Source organism: Pan troglodytes, chromosome 19 (assembly GCF_028858775.2).
Source record: "Pan troglodytes isolate AG18354 chromosome 19, NHGRI_mPanTro3-v2.0_pri, whole genome shotgun sequence".
Lineage (NCBI taxonomy): Eukaryota > Metazoa > Chordata > Mammalia > Primates > Hominidae > Pan > Pan troglodytes.
In genome coordinates, this window is record NC_072417.2 from 34589455 (window position 1) to 34609906 (window position 20452).

The 20452-nt window shown below is 48.3% G+C and overlaps 1 protein-coding gene across 2 annotated transcripts; it reads right to left on the reverse strand.

Annotated features, from left to right (window-relative positions):
* Positions 1-13512: 13512 nt before the first annotated feature.
* On the reverse strand, positions 13513-19555 carry SPACA3 (sperm acrosome associated 3). Of its 2 annotated transcripts, none has more exons than XM_016932010.4 (5): positions 19410-19555; positions 15665-15973; positions 14381-14539; positions 13867-13945; positions 13513-13678 (listed from the first exon to the last, which is right to left on the reverse strand). In XM_016932010.4, the coding sequence occupies exons 1-5, from the start codon at positions 19441-19443 to the stop codon at positions 13612-13614; spliced, it is 648 nt and encodes a 215-aa protein (XP_016787499.3). In that variant the 5' UTR covers positions 19444-19555; the 3' UTR covers positions 13513-13611. The 2 variants fall into 2 exon arrangements, with proteins under 2 accessions (XP_016787499.3, XP_016787500.3); XM_016932011.3 differs by lacking the exon at positions 19410-19555 and adding an exon at positions 18495-18564.
* Between the last annotated feature and the right edge of the window lie 897 nt (positions 19556-20452).

Genomic DNA, 20452 nt, shown 5'->3' on the forward strand with positions numbered 1-20452 from the left:
CCACACAGGCACATCTCCCTCTAACTGTGACTTCTCTTCTGCTTCCCTCTTCCATTTTCGAAGAATTTTTTTTTTTAGACAGAGTTTTGCTCTGTCACCCAGGCTGGGGTGCAGTGGCATGATCTCGGCTCACTGCAACCTCTACCTCCCATGTTCAAGCGATTCTCCTGCCTCAGCCTCCCGAGTAGCTGGGATTACAGTCATCCACCACCATGCCCGGCTAGCTTTTGTATTTTTAGCAGACTTGGGATTTCACCATGTTGGCCAGGCTGGTCTCAAACTCCTGACTTCAAGCGACCTGCCCACCTCAGCCTCCCAAAGTGCTGGGATTACAGGTGTGAGCCCCCATGCCCAGCCTTTAAAGAACCCTTTTGATGACACTGGGCCTACTGCATAATCCAGAATAACCTTCCCATCTCAGGATTACTAAATTAATCACCTCTTCAAAGCCTCTTTTACGATGTAAGGTCACATATTCACTGGTTCCAGGGATTAGAATGGGGACATCTTTGGAGGCCATTACCACAGGCCCACAGGCCTGCTGGATCAGGTAGCTTAATGTCCTCATTTTCCAATTGAGCAGACTCTCAAGGGGAGAGGAGGGCCTGGCCTAGGGTCACACAGTGAGTTAATGGCAGTGCCCAAGCTATACCCCTAAACTCCCAGGTTCACAATTCCATTTGTAGACCCACCAAGGTGACTCACTTTAAACAAGAAGGACTGACAGTGATCAGTTTTCCAGACTTGGCCAGAGTGTGAAAGTCCCTCCACTGAGACAAACTCACCCACGACTACATCAGGCTGGAAAATGCCCTGCTGGTATCTACACTGTCAGATACAGAAGAACAGGGATCCAGAGGTTAGCCTTGGACTGCTCCTACCAGGGACAGGAACCAAATGAAATGACTGTTCAATTAGTCGGGAGTCTCTCTGATGCTTCTGCCTCGTTCCAGTTTAGCAGCTTCATAAATTTTTTAAAAATCTATAGCTTAAATTACAATTTGAACTGCTTCGTTGGATTTCTGGCTTCCTTTTCAGAAAAAAAAATTAGATCCATTTGTGATAGAGCAAAGAATATTTAGATGCATTTGGATTGCTTCAGGGCTCACAGATGTCTGCACCCATATGGATTTGAGGATTCTGGCTTTGTCCAGCTTAAACCAGGTCTACATTCTTTACCTGTTTAAAGAAAAAAAAAGGAAATTCAAGAGAGCAAATCAATAGGCAGCTACTGATTATTATTAATTGGCTGTTAACAAAAGACACAGTCTAAATTCCAGTGGGTAGGGGGGTGTTTTTATGATCCTCCCATCAAACAAGTAGCTATTTGTGCAATCATTTCCTTAGTGTGGACCTGGGGAAGTCTGGTGGAGAAGGGAGACTCAGGGAGTTGTCCCATTTTCAGGAGTGACCCAAAAGATGACACCAAGGCTAGGAGTTTGGAGCAATCACAAGTCCAAACCACAAGGTTGAATTCTCAGTGACTTCAGAGGATTGGATCAATCAATTAATCATTAATTAATTAGTGGCACATGACCCCAGACACAGGATCTGGGGGATGTACAGCAGCTGAAGAGAGTGAAATGATCGAGCCTCGCTGTGAGCATCCATTGCCAGAGGACTGGGCTAGTTGCTCGCACACTGTTTTCTTGTTTTTGGCAGGGACAGGCCGGAGTTATTTTATTTTCCTCGTTCCAGCTTGAAGCTATTTTTGTGAGCGTTTTCACCATGAACGCTGCTAGTGAGAAGCTTGCGGAGCCACAAGCACTGATGAGGGGGAGACCAGAGTCCACAGAGGGTCTCTGGAGAATGGCTCTTGGTGAGCTGGGAAGGAGGACGTCGCAGGCAGGCCCTGCCCACAGGTGTGATCCTGGTGGGTAATGTGTTCCCTCAGGTAAAGCTCAGCACAGCCCACCTGAGCCCACAGGCCCAAAGGAAACCTCTTCCTCCACAAGCTCAGAGATTTTTATTCAATTTTGAGAACCAAACCCTGAACGGGGCTGAAGGCCTCCATGAGATCCCAATGAATCAGCTCCCATGTGACAAAGAAAAGCGGGCTCAGAGAGGGCAAGGAATTGCTAAAGCAGCGGGAGAGAATGCAGCCAGCCCTGACCCGCACACAGCCAGGGCAGACCCTCCGCTGCACAGAACAAGCTCTCTGGCATAATAGGGAAGGCAGCAGGGGAAGAAAGAAGGAGCAAATGCAGGAAGGGCCCAGGTGCATCTGCCATGCCCTTGTATGATTGACTTCTACCTTGCCAGGCACTTGCAGTGAGGCAAGGAATTTCTAATCTGAGCAAGGAATACTGACAAGTAAACAGAAGACTGCAAAAGATGAATCTGGGTTTTCCAGTTGAAGGGAAGTGAGAGAGCCGCGTATGGGAAGCCCAGGAGGCTGGAGGAGGCACAGCCCAGGGGATTGCACACAGGTCCGGGAGAACCCAAGCAAAGACATGAAGGGGCATGAGAGGTAGGCAGGTGCTGAAGGATGAAGGCCTGGCCACCATGCTGAGAGGAGTGTCACGGCTAAAGTCCTTCAAGCTCTTTCCTTTGCTCCCCAAGAGGCTATGAAGACATTTCCCAAACCAAGGGTTGATTTCTTGAGCTAATGCCTTTCTCCCCACCCATTGGAGATTCTTAGCCTCTTAGCACATGGGATCTTTTTGTGCAGCATTTATGTATTCCTAAGGCTAACAGGTTATTCTAGGGGGCATGAGGTTCATGGGGACATGAAACAGGACTATAGGACCCAACCCTGCTTGAGGACAGGTGGAAGGAGGAGAATCTCTTACTAATTCAATTTAACACTTGATGAAACCAGTACTCACTTGTTTTTCAAGAATAAAGCAGTGGGTTGGAAAAGGCTTTGGTCAAAGTCAGAAGACTGAGTTTTGTTTTTGTTTTTGTTTTTATTGAGATGGAGTCTGGCTCTGTCACACCCAGGCTGGAGTGCAGTGGCGTGATCTCGGCTCACTGCAACCTCTGCCTCCTGGGTTCAAGCGATTCTCCTACCTCAGCCACCCGAGTAGCTGGGATTACAGGTGCCAGCCACCACACCTGGCTAATTTTTTGTATTTTCAGTAGAGACAGGTTTCACCATGTTGGTCAGGCTGGTCTCAAACTCCTGACCTCAGGTGATCCACCTACCTCGGCCTCCCAAAGTGCTGGGATTACAGGCGTGAGCCACCACGCCCAGCCAGAAGACTGAGTTTCTAATCTGTTTCTGCTGCAAACTGACCACATGACTTCAGGCCCAGTTCACTTCACTTCTATGGGTCTCAGTTTCCTCCTCTACAAAAGGGAAGGAGATGAAAATGGACAGATAATCCCTTTGGTGCCTCCCGACTCTAACAGTCTATGAGTTGAAGTTGTAAGTGAATGTCAGGCATCTAAGCAAATATTTAATTGACTGCTCAGAGCCCCCATTTCTCCATCTATAAAACAGAAATGCTGATGCTTAGTTTTCAGGCTTATTATGAGGATTAAATAAGTTTAAGTGTATAAAACACTTTCTATCTTTTCTTCTTTTCTCTTTTCTTCCTGTAGAACATTGATGTTTAATCTTATTTGGATTACTGACTCTTAAAAATAAGATGAAGCTGTAAATTCTCTCCCCCCAAAATTGCACATGGTCACATAGATATACGTAAAATTTTGCCTACAAGCTGGGTGCAGTGGCTCACACCTATAATCCCAGCACTTTGGGAGGCTGAGGTGGGAGGATCACTTGACTTCAGGAGTTCGAGACCAGCCTGAGCAACACGGCAAAACCCCATCTCTATGAAAAATACAAAAAATTAGCCAGGCGTGGCAGTGCATGCCTGTAGTGCCAGCTACTTGACAAAACAAAACAAAATTTTTGCATATAATTTCAGGAGGGTTATGGATCCCCAGAGCCCATCTGTGATCCTCTAGGGATCCACCGATGCTAGGCAAAGTCACCCTGATCGAGAAAGCGCTAAACAATCCTCCAAAAGAACACCACAGTACCACAAAATGCAACCAACATTTCTTCTCCTAAAATCACATAATGACTGTCATTTTTCAATTTACAGAAAGAAGAAAAAATAAAAGGATAGATAGCATTTGATCAGTGTTAAGTGTTTTCTCCCATAATTTTTTTAAACCTTTGGCACCTGCTGCAGCTTGTGCGTTCTCACAGATGGCAAAATGAATGAACGAGCAGAAAATGAATATGAACAGAAAAACTTGGAAACGTGATTTCATAAAATTATTTTATGCATGTGGAGATTTCAAGGGCTGAAGGAAAAGACCTGTGTACATAAGAAGCAACCATAGCGTCCACTTTGCAGACACCCCCATGGCCTGGTTCTTCAAGAACATGCCCCCTGCATGCCCTGCACCCGGGAATGCATGCATAATGTTCGCTGGCTGCCACTGAGCCTCCAAACACGCCCCATTGCTGACATCTCATTTGTTTCTGAGCAAGGCCACAATGGTGTTTTGCTTTTTGTTGAAAAGAAAATCCGCCCCCTGATAATGACTGTGAGTGATGCTTTGGGTTGGAGAATTTGGATTTTTTGCCTCCTTGAAGCTGTTCTCTCCCCTATGCCTCTGAAGGAAGTGGCAAACATCACCATTATAGGCCATTTGTCTTTAGTGTAATTCTGCCTTTTGTGGCTTCTTTACAAAAGCAGTTCTATCTGAGTTAAAATAGGCCCAATACAAAGTGATTGGTGGGCACCAAAGCACACCCAGCTCAACCAGCCTCCCGGAAGGAAACTTCCCAGTACCATCCTGGAGTCTCTGCCCTGACCCCATCACTCCACGAGCATTTTCTGTGTGCTCACTATGTGCCAGGCACTGAGCTAGATAATGGGAATTCATATATCAAGAAGACACAGTCTAGGTGGGCAGAGGTGGGCAACAGGCATGTACAGAAATACCTGAACGGTATGGTGGCTCACGCCTGTAATCCCAGCACTTTGGGAGGCTGAGGTGGGCAGATCACGAGGTCAAGAGAGCAAGACCATCCTGGCCAATATGGTGAAACCCCGTCTCTACTAAAGATACAAAAGTTAGCTGGGCGTGGTGGCACACGCCTGTAGTCCCAGGTACTCAGGAGGCTGAGGTAGGAGAATCGCTTGAACCTGGGAGGCGGAGGTTGCAGTGAGCCAAGATCGCACCACTGCACTCCAGCCTGGAGACAGAGAGAGACTCCGTTGAAAGAAAGAAATGAAAAAGAAAAGAAAGAAAGAGAAAGAAAGAAAGAAAGAAAGAAAGAAAGAAAGAAAGAAAAGAAAGAGAAAGAAAGAAAGAAAGAAAGAAAGAAAGAAAGAAAGAAAGAAAGAAAGAAAAAGAAAGAAAGAAAGAAAAAGAAAGAAAGAAAGAAAAGAGAGAGGAAGGGAGGGAGGGAAGGAGGGAAGAAAGAAAGAAAAGATAGAAAGAAAGAAAGGAAAGAAAGAAAAGAAAGAAAGAAGGAAGGAAGGAAAGAAAGAGAGAGAGAAAAAGAAAGAAAAAGAAAGAAAGAAAGAAAGAAGAAAGAAAGAAAGAAAGAAAGAAAGAAAGAAAGAAAGAAAGAAAGAAAGACTTGAGCAGCAAGAGCTACAAAGGTACCCAGGGCACAGTGTGCTCATTGCAGCAGAAGCACCTGGGTCTGGTTGGCTGAGTCGGAGCAGGTTTTGACTGAAGCCTTGAGAGATGGGTAGAAGTTGCCAGGCAAGCAAGTTTGCAGAGCAGATACCTGGGCAGAGGCTTGGAGGCAGAAGAGAAGCTGGAGGGCTTGGAGAATGATGGATCCCCTGTGGATAGGTGGGCTATCTCTCCACTGCCCCCCACCCCTCAACTGTGCCTTCCCACTCCAGGGGGCAGCCTGCTGAGAGTCCAAGTGCTAGTGCAGCTATGGCAGCTGGGACAGCTGAAGATGAAGCATGGCCTTGGCAATCTGGCAGCCCCAACCAAGTCCCAGCTTCAGCCAACTGTGCTTCCTTGGGCAAGCTCTAGAACTTCTCTGAGGCTCAGTTTCCTCCTAAAAATGGGGATGACCATCTCAATCTCCTCTGGATGCTGTGCTGCTGTGATGGCCAACATAGGGTAGGTCAGAGATGATAAAGAGGTCCCATTCTACATGCCAACTCCATCGAGAGTGACTACCATTGAACTGTCAAGAAAGATTCCTTGGCTGGGTGTGGTGGCTTACACCTGTAATTCCAGCACTTTGGGAGGGTAAGGTAGACAGATCACTTGAGTTCAAGACCAGCCTGGCCAACATGATGAAACCGTCTCTACTAAGGATACAAAAATTAGCCAGGCATGGTGGTGCGCACCTGTAGTCCCAGCTACTTGGGAGGTTGATGTGGGAGAATCACTTGAACCCGGGAGGCAGAGGTTGCAGTGAGCCAAGATCACACCACTGCACTACAGCCTGGTCGACAGAGGGAGACTCCGTCTCAGAAAAAAAAAAAAAGAAAGAAAGATTCCTGGACACATGCCAGCTCAGTAAAGACAAAGGCTTGTACTCAGTTTGCAATGTCTGCCATAGGCACAGAGGTGATGGGGTCCAGGAAATTCTGGGTGCCCTCTGACTGGCCCGCCTCCCACAGTTTCCCTACCCTAGAAGCTTCAGGCCAGTGCTCAGAGTGGAGAAAAACCACCATACCCAGCTGAGGGCATGGACCACACAGAAAGAGCACCCCGCAAAGCCTCCTTCAGCTGCCAGGGGCCTCTGCCACCCTCACCTGTACCTACAGGTAGAGAAGGGACAGCACCTTAGCAAGCCAGTCATCCCCAGGAACATTCAATCCACCCTTAGCACAAAAGATACAGAAAAGCCCATTTTAAATCTGTCTCCTGCAGCCAAACTAATCCAAGAAGGGGGAGACTTATGAAAAGTAACAAAAATTCATTGAATTCTCCCCTACTTTCCATAGGACTGTCTACTACTTTTCCCAAACCATTCCCCTTCTCCTCCTTCTCCTTCTCACACCTTCCCCTTTCTCTTTCTCTTCTTAGCAAACAGTGAGAAGGACACAGTACAGGTCTCCTAAGGAAGCCCTGGTCACTGGGGCAGGCATGTCCTGTTCCCACCCATTCCTCCCCAGGTAGGTTGGAACTTGCTACCCCCAGAGCTCAGGAAAACCAGATGAGCCAGCATTTCTGAAGCCCCACTCTGTGCCAGGCACTATGCTGGGCGCGTCACTGCTCTATATTATGGATTACGATGATAGATTACAGGTGCAATTGATACAATATTCCAAGGTGGCCTTCATTTTCTCCTCTTGCCCATGAGGAACACTGAGCTCTGAGAGGTGGAGTGACTTTCCCAAGGTCAGGTGGCTAGGAAAAAGGAGAAAACCCCATTTCTCCACCTCTGCCAAACTGCCCAAACCATGCTGAGCTCCCTCTACACCACATATGGGCAAGGAGGAGGCAGGCAGGACTTGTATGAAAAGCAGCCAGGGTGGTTACCTGGCTGAGGGATAGAGAGTCTCCCCAAGAAAGGGATCCCCGGGGGCATGGGGCAGGGGGTGGCAGTGGGTCCATCTGGAGAGATGCCTAGGGTCTGGCACATAGGTAGTGCTTAAGTAATATCATTGAATCAGTTGTTGCATATTAGATGGTATCAAGCCCCATTCACTCACTGATTCTGCAAACATTAGCTGAGTGCCTACCATTCATTCATTCACGCATCAATCATGCATTCAACAGGTTCTTTTTTTTTTATTATTGAGTATAATGTGCCAGGTACTATTCTAGGTGGTAGACATATAAGGAACAAACAAATTTTCTGCCCCCATGGTGCTTACAATCTAGCATAGGCAAGTGAAAAGGGGATATACATAAATTCAGAGGTGCATGGAATAATTTCAGATAATGGAGCATGCTGTAGTGCTAAGATAGTGACAAAGAGGGGAAAGACTCCTTCAGCTACAGCAATCAGAGAAGTCACTTTGAGGAGGTGAAACTGAGACAAGACCTGACTGAAGAAAAAGGGAGCATCACCCAAAGGTCTGAGGAAATGCATTTCCACAAAAATATCAAAGTATTAGTTGGGTGTGGTGGCGTCCACCTGTAGTCCCAGCTACTCAGGAGGCTGCAGTGAGCTATGATCGCACCACTGTACTCCAGCCTGGGCAACAGAGTCAGACCCTATCTCAAAAAACCAAAACACATGTATACATGCATACATATGTAAGAAACCTGCACGTTGTGCACATGTACCCTAGAACTTAAAGTATAATTAAAAAAAAAAGAATACTATGTGAGAGGCACAGTTCAAACTTGACTGGAAGCAACAAGATCTGAAAGGCCGGTGGAAGTTGAAGATATTACAGAGACCTTATAGGATGGCTGTGGCAAATGGAGAGGAAAAAGTCAAAGATGACAGTATTTTCAAATTTGAGTGACTGGAAGAAGAATACTAAAATTAACATAAGTAAGGTAAGGATATTGTTTCAGGAGGATGGAGTGTGGCTTTAGACATGTTTGGTTTTAATTATGTATCAAGCAATCAAACAGCTAGGATAGGAGTCTAGCGCCAAAAATTAAATCTATTTAAGAAACTGGAAATTTAAAGTGTGAACAAGTGAGCCCTGGGTTAACACTGGTTACCTTTGGTTATCTTTGTATTCTACTCACTCGATACCACAAACACATGGCACCAAAATTTTTTCTGTAATAAAAAAACTTGCAGCTTGAAATTCAAAAAAAAAAATCAAAACAAAGATCTGAAGAAATAAAATTTCAGGAAGACAAGAGAGAGGTACAGAGACCCTGTGGTGCAAACAGCTTGTTGCATTCAAGGGACAGAGTGTAATGAATGGGAGAAGAATGGTCGGTGATAATGAAAGGTGTGAAGCAGCATGCTACCCTCAGGAAACTAACCGCCAAGGACACAAACTAGCTAGAGCAAAAGTTTCTGAACAGGTGAGAGTTGAATCTGTAGCAGTCAGCTGAGTCTTGGTCATGAAAGACCTTGTATACCAAACCAAGGAACTTGAACTTTAACCCAAAGATAAGAAAAGCTATTGGGCCTAGGATGCAAGGCAGAAACAAGATAGAAAGCTCACTCTGAGGGAGGAGGTGGAGTTGCAAGGACCAAGGTTAGAGACACGAACACTCTTAGGAAGCCATTGCAATTGTCCTTGGGAAGAGGTGATGAGGACTTGATTTAAAGCAGCTGCATGTGGATAGAAAGGAGGGAGAGTTTCTAGAGATATAAAGAAAGTAAAAGAGGTAAGACTTAATGGCCCATGGTAAGTGGGGTGAGCGACGTGGAAGGAGAGAGATACCAGGACACGGCCTGGTTACTCTCACCAACCTGAGCATGTCCCTCAGGAGCTGAGCTCTGAACATAGAGGCTCCCCTGGCCTCTACATTCAGATGGGCCTGCACACTCTGTAGCCCTCATAACAAGGGAGGCCTCCCTGGCTTTGATCAGGGCCCTCTTCCCTAAATACACCTTCTCCAGCTCCATCTTCACCTGCTCCTGGTCAACCACCCAGCCCAGGCCTTCAGGGTCCCTTGTCCAGGCCTGATCCCAGTCCAGCCCCATCTTGAAGAGACTGTGGCCATCATCACTGCTCACAGCCCCCAAATCCTTTAACAATGTTCTCTTTGGTTCCAATAGCTTCACTATACCTATTCCTGGGCTCCTCTCCCAGACAAGCTGAATGGGACCCAGTGAAGCAACCAGGCCAGGCAGGCAACAGAAGTCTGAAGTTGAAGTAGAAGACACGAATCCTTCAAAGATGGATGGTTGGACCATGGACTGAAAGAATTAATATCATTAAAACGACCATACTTCCCAAAGCAATCTACAGATTCAATGCAATCCCTATTAAAATACCAACATCATTTTCCAGAGAATTAGGAAAAAAATCCTAAAATTTATATGAAACCAAAAAAGGGCCCAAATAGCCAAAGCAATCCTAAGCAAAAAGAACAAAGCCGGAGGCATCACATTATCTGATTTCAAATTATATTACAAGGCTATAGTAGCCGAAACAACATGGTACTGGTATAAAAAACAGACTCACAGATCAGTGGAACAGGGTGGAGAACTCAGAAATAAGGCCACATATTTACAGCCAACCGATTTTTGACAAAACTGACAAGAACATACGTTGGGGAAAAGACGCTTTTTTCAACAAATTGTGCTGGGAAAACTTCTGCCATGTGCAGAAGAATGAAACGACCCCTGTCTCTCATCATATACAAAAATCAATTCAAGATGGATTAAAGACTTAAATGTAAGACTCACAACTATAAAAATACTAGAAGGAAACCTAGAGAAAACTCTCCTGAACATTAGTCTAGGTAAATAATTTATGACTAAGACCTCAAAAACACAGGCAACAAAATGAAAAATAGACAAATGGGACTTAAACTAAAAAGATCCTGCACAGGAAAAGAAATAATCAACAGAATAAACAACTTGTAGAATGGGAGAAAATATTTGCAAACTATTCATTCAACAGGGGACTAATATGTAGCATATACAAAGAACTCAAACAACTCAACAACAGAAACAATCCCATTAAAAAGTGGGCAAGCCAGGCATGGTGGCTCATGCCTAAAATCCCAGCACTTTGAGAGGTCAAGGCAGGAGGATTTCTTGAGTTCCAGGGTTCGAGACCAACCTGGGCAAAAGAGTGAAACCTTGTCTCTATAAAAAAACAAAAATTAGCCAGGTGTGGTGGCATATGCCTGTAGTCTCAGCTACTCAGGAGGCTGAGGTGGGAGAATTGCTTGAGCCCAGGAGGTCAAGGCTGCCATGAGCCATGATCAAACCACTGCACTCCAGCGTGGGCAACAAAGCAAGACACTTTCTCAAAAAAAAAAAAAAAAAAGTGGGCAAAGGACATAAATAGTCATTTTTAAAGAAGACATATAAATGGTCAACAGTTATATGAAAAAATGTTCAACATCATTGATTATAGAGAAATGCAAATTTAAACCACAATGAAATATCATCTCACCCCAATCAGAATATATGTTATTAAAAAGGCAATAAACAACAAATGTTGGTGATGATTCAGAAAAAAGGGAACTCTTATACACTGTTAGTGGGAGTGTAAATTAACATATCTGTGGAAAATAGTATGGCGATTTATCAAAGAACTAAAAGTAGAACTACCATTCAATTTAGCAGTCCTTCTACTGGGTATCTACCCAGAGGAAAAGAAACCATTATGTCAAAAAGACACCTGCATTCATGTTTATCAAAGCACTATTCACAATAGCAAAGATATGGAACCAAAAGTGTAATGGATGAATGGAAAAAGAGAATTTGGTGTATATACACAATGGAATACTATTCAGCCCTAAAAAAAAGAATGAAATCATGTCTTTTGCAGCAACATGGTTGGAATTGGAGGTCATTATCTTAAGTCAAAAATGCCAGGGACAGAAAGTCAAATGTCACATGTTCTCACTCCTAAGTGGGTGTGAAAAAATGTGTACACATGGACATAAAGATTGGAATAATAGGGGCCGGGCACAGTAGCTCATGCCTGTAATCTCAGCACTTTGGGAGGCCAAGGTGGGCAAATTACACAAGGTCAGGAGTTCAAGACCCTCCTGGTCAACATGGTGAAACCCCATCTCTACTAAAAATACAAAAATTAGCCAGGTGCATTGGTGGGCGCCTATACTCAGGAGGCTGAGGCACGAGAATCTCTTGAGCCTCGGAGGCAGAGGTTGCAGTGAGCTGAAATCGCACCACTGCACTCCAGCTTGGGTGACAGAGTGAGACTCCATCTCAAAAAAAAAAGGACTGGAATAATAGACAATGGAGATTCAGAACAATGCAGGGTCTGAGGGGGGTGGACAATGAAAAATTACTTAATGGGGACAGTGTACATTACTCAGACGAGGGATACTTTAAAAGCCCTGTCTTGACCACTATGCAATCTATATGTGTAACAGAATCGCACAGGTACCCCATTAGTTGTACAAATAAAAGTAAATAAAATTTTTAATTTGTCTTACAAAAAATAAATTTAAAAAAAAGAAAGATGGATGGGTCATGGGTCCCAGGCCAGATGACCATAACAACAACCCCTTGGCAAAGTACAGTGAGTAAGCGTACATGTGGAGTCACACTGAGCTGGGTGCAAATTTATCTCGTCTGAGCCTCTGTTTCCCCTTGTCTGTGGAATGGTGGTCATAATGGTAGCTGCATCATAGCTATCGTTCTAGGGTCTAGATTAGATAATGCATGGCACATGGTAGGCACACCGTGTTTGCCTTGATGTTAAAAAGACAGCAGCTTCTCCCTACTTATGATTTAATAGCTCCATTAGTCATTGATGCCCCTACTCCCAGCAGGGTTCTTCACCACTCTGTCCCCTTGCATGAGTCGCTCTCAAGTTTCATCATCATCTTGACCAGACCAGCAGGGGAAGGAAACTGGCCTGCCTCGCTAATTGTGGACATTCCACGCCCCTCTGGTGTATGCTGACCCGGAGGCATTCAGGGTGGCTGAATTAGGTGGAGGAGGATGGTGGGGGGCGACAGTGTCGTCCCCTCCTCTCCCTAAGAGTCACCAGCCATGCCTCAACCAACAGTTCAGTGCTTGCAGGTTTCTTTGGAACCTTTTCAGAAGAATCTACAATCTGAACTCAGAGCTCAGGCTTCTCACACATCATCCTATCTCTGCAACTGCTGCTGCTGCCACCACATCCACTGTGATCCTGAGACCCACCCACCTTCCTCCTTTAGAGGCAGTCGTCCCAGATTAGCAGGGGACCGCGCTATCTTTTTCTGGGCTTCTCGTGAGCTGACTAAGGCAGAAGGCTGCACTGGCTGTGCGGATTGAAAGCCACGGTCACTCCCGTCCCATCCTCCAAACTCCTAGCAGTAGTGGGCAAAGTGAGCGCACAGTCTCTATCAGCGGCACTTGAATCTTCCGCCACGAGAGGGCACCAGAGAGCAAGGTGAAAGCAGAAGCTCCGGGTGGTCATTCTTCTCCCGCGACCAAGCAGCACCCCCGGCTTGGCAGGGGTGTGTGTTAGTAGTCACAGCTGGAGGGCCAAAGCACAGTGACCACCATCCGCAACCAAAGCTACAGAAAAAAAGTGTCCCAAGGACCTTCCCAATCAAGCCAGAGGTGCACAGCCCTAGATCCAGCTAGGGTTGCCAGGTAAAACATAGGACACCCAGTTAAGTTTAAATTTTAGATAAACGTCAAATAGTTTTAATATAAATATGTTCCTATGCAATATTTTGGACATGCTTAAAATTATCTGTTGTATATCCAAAGTTCAAATTAAACTGGGGCATCCTGTTTTTGTTGTTTCTTATGTATTTGTTTTGTTAAATCTGGCCACCCTAGACTCAAACTTTGCCAGGTGTGGTAGACAAAAAAATGCACTGGTGCCCCCCCAAACACCTGCCCACAGGCCACCAGAAATGGAGGTAAGCCTCTGGTGCTGGGCTTTCTGGAGTCCACTGGAAACCCAGCCCAAGCGGACAGGTGAGGTGAGGGAAAACGGAGGTGCTCTGGCTCTGACATGGCACCTGCAGACACACTGAGAGCTGAGAGCCATATTCACGTTCGACCATCCTTTATTCGCTGGCTTGTCTTCCCAAGCCTAGGTCAGGAACCAAACCACATTTCCCAGCCTGCTGTGCATGGTTCCGTCCATCCTAGAAGTCGCAGCCATCCACCCATTCAGTGAGGTCTTTTCCCTGGCAGTGATGCCTCCAGGCCTCCCTGAGGATGGAGAACAGGGAAGAGGAGAGATCATATCAGCTGCAGTTGCCAGTCACCGCCCAGAGAAGAACAGGAAGGAGAGTGTGGTCTCTAAACCAGAAGTGAGGAAGGAAAGGGGTTTGTTCCCTGCTGCTGCCCACCAGTCCTAACCATACCACCACTGCGGGGCTCCAGCCCAAGTTACTTACCAGTAACCCAGACCCCGAGGCTCTTGGGTTATCTTCATGGCACAGATAACGGTATCCTTGAGATTAGGATTCAACAAATCTGGGGTGATAGGCAGAGAAACACAATGAAAGAACAGGAGACATCCAGGTGTGTGTGTGTGTGTGAGAGAGTGTGTATCTGTCTGTCTCTCTCTCTCTCTCTACACACACACACACACACACACTCCACTCGCCTAAATCCAATCCTGTCTCAACCACTCCAGAAGCACAGGTACAACCCTATCCCTCTCCCCCTCCATCAGAAACAATCCTCCCTCCATTCCTGTAGCCCTAAGGCAGTCTCCTATCTGGGACCCCAATTCAGACTGATGGAAGACCTACCTTCATCCCTTGTCCCATCTCCCTCTCCTCCGTGGGCCCAGCCTGATGTGGGGGAACCCTCACTCAGAGATGGGGGTAGCAAACTAAACTGGGAATGGAACAAAAGCTAATGCAGGGCCTGACTCCTGCCAGCCCTGGGCCCAGGCCCAGCTACCTGAGCAGTACATCTGGCACACGTTGGGGACGTTCGGGGTGAGGTTGCTGCACCACCTCCGGCTGTTGATCTGGAAGATCCCGTTGTTGGTGCTCCCATCAGCCTCGTAGTCCAAAGCAGCTGCGTTGAAACCGCTTGTGAAATAAGCAAGGCAGACCCCTGCATAGGGCAGAGCATAGGCCTGGGGGTCAGATGGTTACAGCCACCCCAGACCAGGGTGCTCACTGCACAGGTCCCACGCTGGCTCCACCGAGCCTCTCCTGCCTGATCAAGGTGATTGGGGCAGGTGCCCTCCCACCTGCTTTGCAAACCAATCAATCGAGGCTTAGAGGTGCACAGAAGACTCACCCAGGGTCCCGTCCAGCTACCAAATAGCATGGGTTGGGGCTGGCCTCAGGCCTCTTGACTTTTAGCCCAGCAGTCTTCCCATTATCTCATTGTTCAGCACATAGTAGGGCCCAATAAATTTGTTGAATGAATCTACAAGCGCTAAATCTTTTTTTTTTTTTTTTTGAGACGGAGTCTCACTCTGTTGCCCAGGCTGCAGTGTAGTGGCGTGATCTCAGCTCACTGCAACCTCTGCCTCCCGGGTTCAAGCAATTCTCCTGTCTCAGCCTCCCAAGCAGCTGGGATTATAGGTAGCTGCCACCATGCCCAGCTAATTTTTGTATTTTTAGTAGAGACGGGGTTTCGCCATATTGGCCTGGCTGGTCTCGAACTCCTGACCTCAGAGTGATCCACCTGCCTTGGCCTCCCAAAGTGCTGGGATTACAGGCCTGAGCCACTGCACCCAGCCTACAAGTGCTAAATCTTCAGTAACAAGATTAGGAAGACCCAGGTGGAATCTATAGAGGGTGCTCGACCTGTTAGAAAGATGAGCCCCGGTATGACTGCCCTTCCCACATGCCCATCTAAAACTGCCACCAGCTTGAAAAGTTTGGCATGACTGCTCTGTTCAGTTTTTCTTTTCTAATTTCAGAAGGAATGTCTGATCCTTGTGGCCATAGTTAAGTTTAGGGGACTGAGCTGTTTGTTTCCTTTGACCCCAACTTTAGCAGCAGGGGAAAATGAAGGGGTGACTCCAATTTGGTTGCCTGCTGCCTGCCTACTGCGTGTTTTACTCCGTGCTGGCTGTTCTCTACCTGCCATCTCAAATCATCTTCAGTTTACAGAAGGGCTCTAAAAGCTCCCGAAGCCACAGCCCTTGAATGAGAAGGAGAGAGGGAGGGAAAGAGGGAGGGAGGTGTGGGGAAGTCAGGGCCCGCCAGGGAGAGGGGTTCTCACAGTCAGCCAGGCTGTATCCCCGGTATCCGTCCAGCCCGAAGTCATGTAGCACTCTGGCCAGTTCACAACGACCGTAGAGCTTGGCCTCACTGGAGGGTAGCAGGCAGCTGAGCAGACAGACCAGGGCCAACAACATGATCCCAGCTGGGCACCACCGCCTTCTGAGAGCCCTGCTCCTGGCTTCTATGCCGGCGGCAGAGGTGGAGCCACCACCACTCTGGCTCAGAGCTGAGCTTTGGGATGACAGGCAGCTCACCAGCCTCCGTGGTCCACTCACAGAAGGAGAAGAAACAGGGCTTGAGTGCACCCCTGGGAAAGGGGAGAGGAGAGAAGGGGTGGGCAGAAGGCCAGGCTCCAGCAGCACGTATCAGCCCCCTTGCATTCCTGATCAGCATCACCCTGACCCCGAGACCAGCCCCTCTCCTTCCCCATCCTGCTTCACACCACCCAGGCCAGAGACAGGAAGAAAACTAACCTATTGTAAGCTCCATATTACACGTTACGGATTATTTAGACCTGAGGCCCAAGATTTTACAACTAGGAAGGGGCGAAGTTTGGATGGAGACAAAGTTCTATAAATCCAAAGCCCCACTGAGCAGATGCCCCCGGAGGGGATGGCCACGCGGTGTGTTCATGGGTCTCTCAGCCCAACTGTCAAGGGACAGCCCTTCTGGCATTGACCCTCCATCTCCAGATCTTAACTGAAATAAGGTCTCCCCCAGAACACTGTTCCCCTGTAGCCCGCTCAAGGGGAAGCTGCTCTTTCTCCACACACAAGACCCCAAGATGTTCCGAGAGTCTCCTCCACCCCCACCACCACTTCTAAACCATAACCTGCAAAAAGCCCTTCTCCCTGGAAGCCCAGCCTGCCTGTCTGGTTTGACCTCCCTGCCCTGTCATCATTGGCTGTGTGTGGCCAGTCCCCCAAATCACAGAGGACATTAGCACCTGGGTGTCACAGCATCAGGGCTCCTTCATCTCCCCAGACCTAGTCCCCTCCAGTTCCTCTGTGTCTCAGCCAGTCCCTCCCCTGCCCTGGTCATCCCTGCTTCTTGTCCTCACCCGCATTTCCCCACCTCTGTGAGCTCCTATCCCATTGCCCACCACCTCTGACAAGCCTTCTCATGCCTCTCTTGACCTCTGCGCCTCCACACCTGCTCTCCGCCTTCACAGAGTCAAAAAGTGAAAGAGTTGTACAAACTCTTGTTTGTGCCAATTGGTGTCCCTGGTCTCCAACCTCCACGGGACCTTGAATGCCCCCGAGGATGACAAACTGGTTGAGGTCATGGCTTTGCAGCAAGGTTCGGGATGGAAGCCCCCCTCTGCTCCTTGCTCCATCTCTGACTTTGGGCCCTCCCTGAGGCTTGTTTCTTCCTCTATAAAATGAGGACGTGAGTAACACCTGCCGCATATGATTGTTGGAAGAATAAATGAGAAAAGGCGTGGGCACAGCTTAGCTCTTGGCACTAAAAATAAGTGAGTTGTTGTTTCTGTTATGAACTACAACTAGCACTGGTACTCGCGCTTGTCTCTGCTCAGACTTCTCTCTCCCATTTCCCTCACAGGAAATGAAAACCCTCAGTATTGTCCTTTAGCACGCCACGCTGTCCCACCCCTTGGCTCTCAGAACATGATCTCGTCTCCTGCTGCACTAAGAAAAGCAAGGTGCTCACTTGTGGAATTTCTTCCTCTTTCTGCCTTAGCCCTGCTCACTTGCAAACTCATCAGTAGCCTCCTCGCCCTCATCTCCACCCCATCATTGTTTGGGTGCGGGGCCTCCAATCTCATGCAGGCCCATCTTCCCTCTAAGCTCTAGATTTGTCCTTCCCATCACCAAGCCTTGCTCCATCCGTTGTCCCTCCTCTCCCGGCACGCTAGCACCGTTCCCCTCCTGCTCCTCCTTCCCCTGCTCGTAGAGACTTTCTCAGTCTCCATCTTCTAAATGCCTTCTCTCAAGTCTCATGCTGACTGGTACTCCCTTGTCTCTTTCCCCCTCTTCTCGCCCAAACTCCTGGGGAAAATTACCACTTTCTCCCCTCCCACTTGTTTTCCAACCTGGTGAATTGGCCTCCCTGCCACCACCGCGCGCTGAAACTGCTCTGCGGGTCCAAGGAGGCCCCCTTCGACTCTGTCTTATGGGAGCTCTCAGCTGTACTCATGCTGTCCGCCACCCGCTGTTGAAAGGCTTGCCTCTCCTGGTTTCCACGATGCTCCCTTCTCCCAGGTTTCCTCCTCCCTCTCTGGCTGACTCTCCTCCTTATCCTCCGTGGAATTCACTTCTGCCCAGGCCATAAACGCTGATATGCTTTCTAAGGCCTTCCTGCCTTGAGCCCTCTTCTCTTCCACTTTGAGGAAACCCCCTGGGCAGCCCTGCTGTTAGCCACCGCCTGAAGGCTGGCAACCCCTGTGGCATCTTCCCCAAGACCTCAGAGGCAGCTACTGGCAGGACACTTCCACTTGAATGCCCTGCAGGCACCTCAAACCCAGCACATCTAAACAGAACCACTGTTCCCATCAATGCCTGCTTCTGCCTTGTGACTTTCCTTATGTGCTTTAAAACATGATGGGCCACACATTTACCCAAACTGGAAATATGAATGTCATTCTTCACTCCTTCCCCATGACATCTTTCACCCAGTTCCAACCAATCAGTCCCAATGTCCTGTGGATTCCACCTTCCCTCCGAGAGCACCGTCCTTTCCTAGGTTCACACCTCCATCCTGGCTTCCTTCATGGTCTCCTTGTATCATGTCTCAACCACTCTTCCAAGCTATTCTATACACATCCATCAGAACAAATTTGTTAAATGAAAAGCCCAGCCCTGTGACACCTTGGATGGCTCCCACCATAACTGCCCCTTCGAGGTCCACACGGCCCTTCACGACCCTTCACAGCCCAGCCCTGCGGCCCACTCCCTCATTCACACGTTATGTTTCAGCAGTGCCACCTTGTTCTCTCACAATGACCTTGCTCTCTAGAACATTCACCCCCTCCTTTCCTCTACATGGTTAACTCTGACTCATACTTGAAGGGTCTTATCAGAGGTGTGTTCCCCAGTGAGAGTCTCCTGGCATGCCACCACCCCCCACACTCTCACACACCCGATCTTCCACATCCTCTGTCACACGAGGCTGGAATAGATGTCAGTCTTTCCCACCACAAAGTTAACTTCTGAAGAACAGCGGCTGGTCTTATTTATCTGCATGCCTTATTTATCTGCAGAGTTGCTGGCATGGAGTAGCTGCTCTGTGGCTGCTTCTGAAACTCAAGTCCACAAAAGGCATGGCCACAGGGACATGAGACCTTCTCCTCACCGCAAGGGGAGTGAGAAGGAGGAGGCAGCCAACCTGGTGGAGTTTGTCAAGTCTTTGAACACTGTGCCAGGCCTTTCCCAGAGCTTTTCCAACTTAATCTCATCCAATCCTCTCAGCAATTGAAAGGTGTGGGGTTAATATCCCTAAGTTGTAGAGGAGGAAACTAAATTGACTGCTACACATGGACTGTTTTTGATTTTTTTTTTTTTTTTTTTTTTTTTTTTTGTAGAAAAGTGACTTAAAAGGAATTCCATCCTGAGCATTTCACAGCAGCTCCAGAGTTTCTCTCTCTCTCCTCTCTCAGCTGGTCACTCTTCCAGGCCAGGATACCCCCACCCTAACCACCACCTTGTTTTTCTCCACCTGATCTCTGGCCAGACCAACCCAGGGCCCCTGTTAACAGCCCCAGGAAGAAGGGAAAGGGGGCTCACTGATCAGGGGTGCTCTCCGCAGAGCTGAGACCATGGTGACAATGGCAGCAGCAGCAGAGGCTCAAAACCCTGCTTCAGCTCAAGATGTCCCCCACAACCTTGCCAGGGCCCCAGGCACCCAGTGTTAAGAGAACAATGGGGAAGGCAGGCTCCAGGCCAACGGAGGGCCTTCTAGAACTCCAGCTCTGTGAGCTCATCTTCCACAAACAGCGCCACCACGGAGCTTTGATTATTAGCCCACCTGAGCCCTTCCACTCAGGGTCCAGAGGCAGAGCAGGATATCTAATCCCAGCCCCCTTGCATATCTCTGCCCCCCCCCACACACACACATACACACATGCACACACACACACACACACACACACACACACACTACACTGAGGGATGACACTTCCTCTCCCAACAGATCTTTCAGATGATTATCCAGGGATAATGGTGGACACCTAGGGATGGTGATGGATGCCCAGGGATGGTAGCAGGTGTGCAAGGACAGTGGTGCATGTGCAAGGATGGTAGTGGGTGCCTAGAGATGGTGGTGTGTGTGCAGGGATGGTAGTGGGTGCATGGGGATGATAGTGGGTGCCCAGGGATGGTGATAGATGTGCAGGGATGGTGGTTGGTGCCCAGAAATAGTGGTGGATATGCAGGCATTGTGGTGGGTGCCCAGGGACAGTGGTGGGTGTGCAAGAACAGTGGTGGATGTACAAGGATGGTAGTGGGTGCCCAGGGATGGTGGCAGATATGCAGGGATGGTGGTAGGTGCCCAGGCACAGTGGTGGGTGTGCAGGGACAGTAGTGGGTGCCCAGGGATGGCAGTGGGTGCCCCAGGATGGTGGTGGGTGTGCAGGGATGTTGGTGGGTGCCCAGGCACAGTGATGGGTGTGCATGGATGGAAGTGGGTGCCCAAGGATGGTAGCAGGTGCCCCAGGATGGTGGTGCATGTGCAGGGATGGTGGTGGGTGTTCAGAGACAGTGGTGGATGTGCAGGGATGGTAGTGTTGGGTGCCCAGGGATGGTGGTGGATGTTCAGGAACGGCGGTGGG

Bases quoted from the DNA above. Each gene is read 5' to 3' on its own strand.
- SPACA3 (XM_016932010.4), bottom strand. From the start codon at position 19,443: ATGGTCTCAGCTCTGCGGAGAGCACCCCTGATCA. The intron at 14,540-15,664 runs GTGAGAACCCCT...TGCCCTATGCAG, and splicing joins GGGATACAGCCTGGCTGACT to GGGTCTGCCTTGCTTATTTC. The intron at 13,679-13,866 runs GTAAGTAACTTG...CTCCATCCTCAG, and splicing joins CCTCGGGGTCTGGGTTACTG to GGAGGCCTGGAGGCATCACT.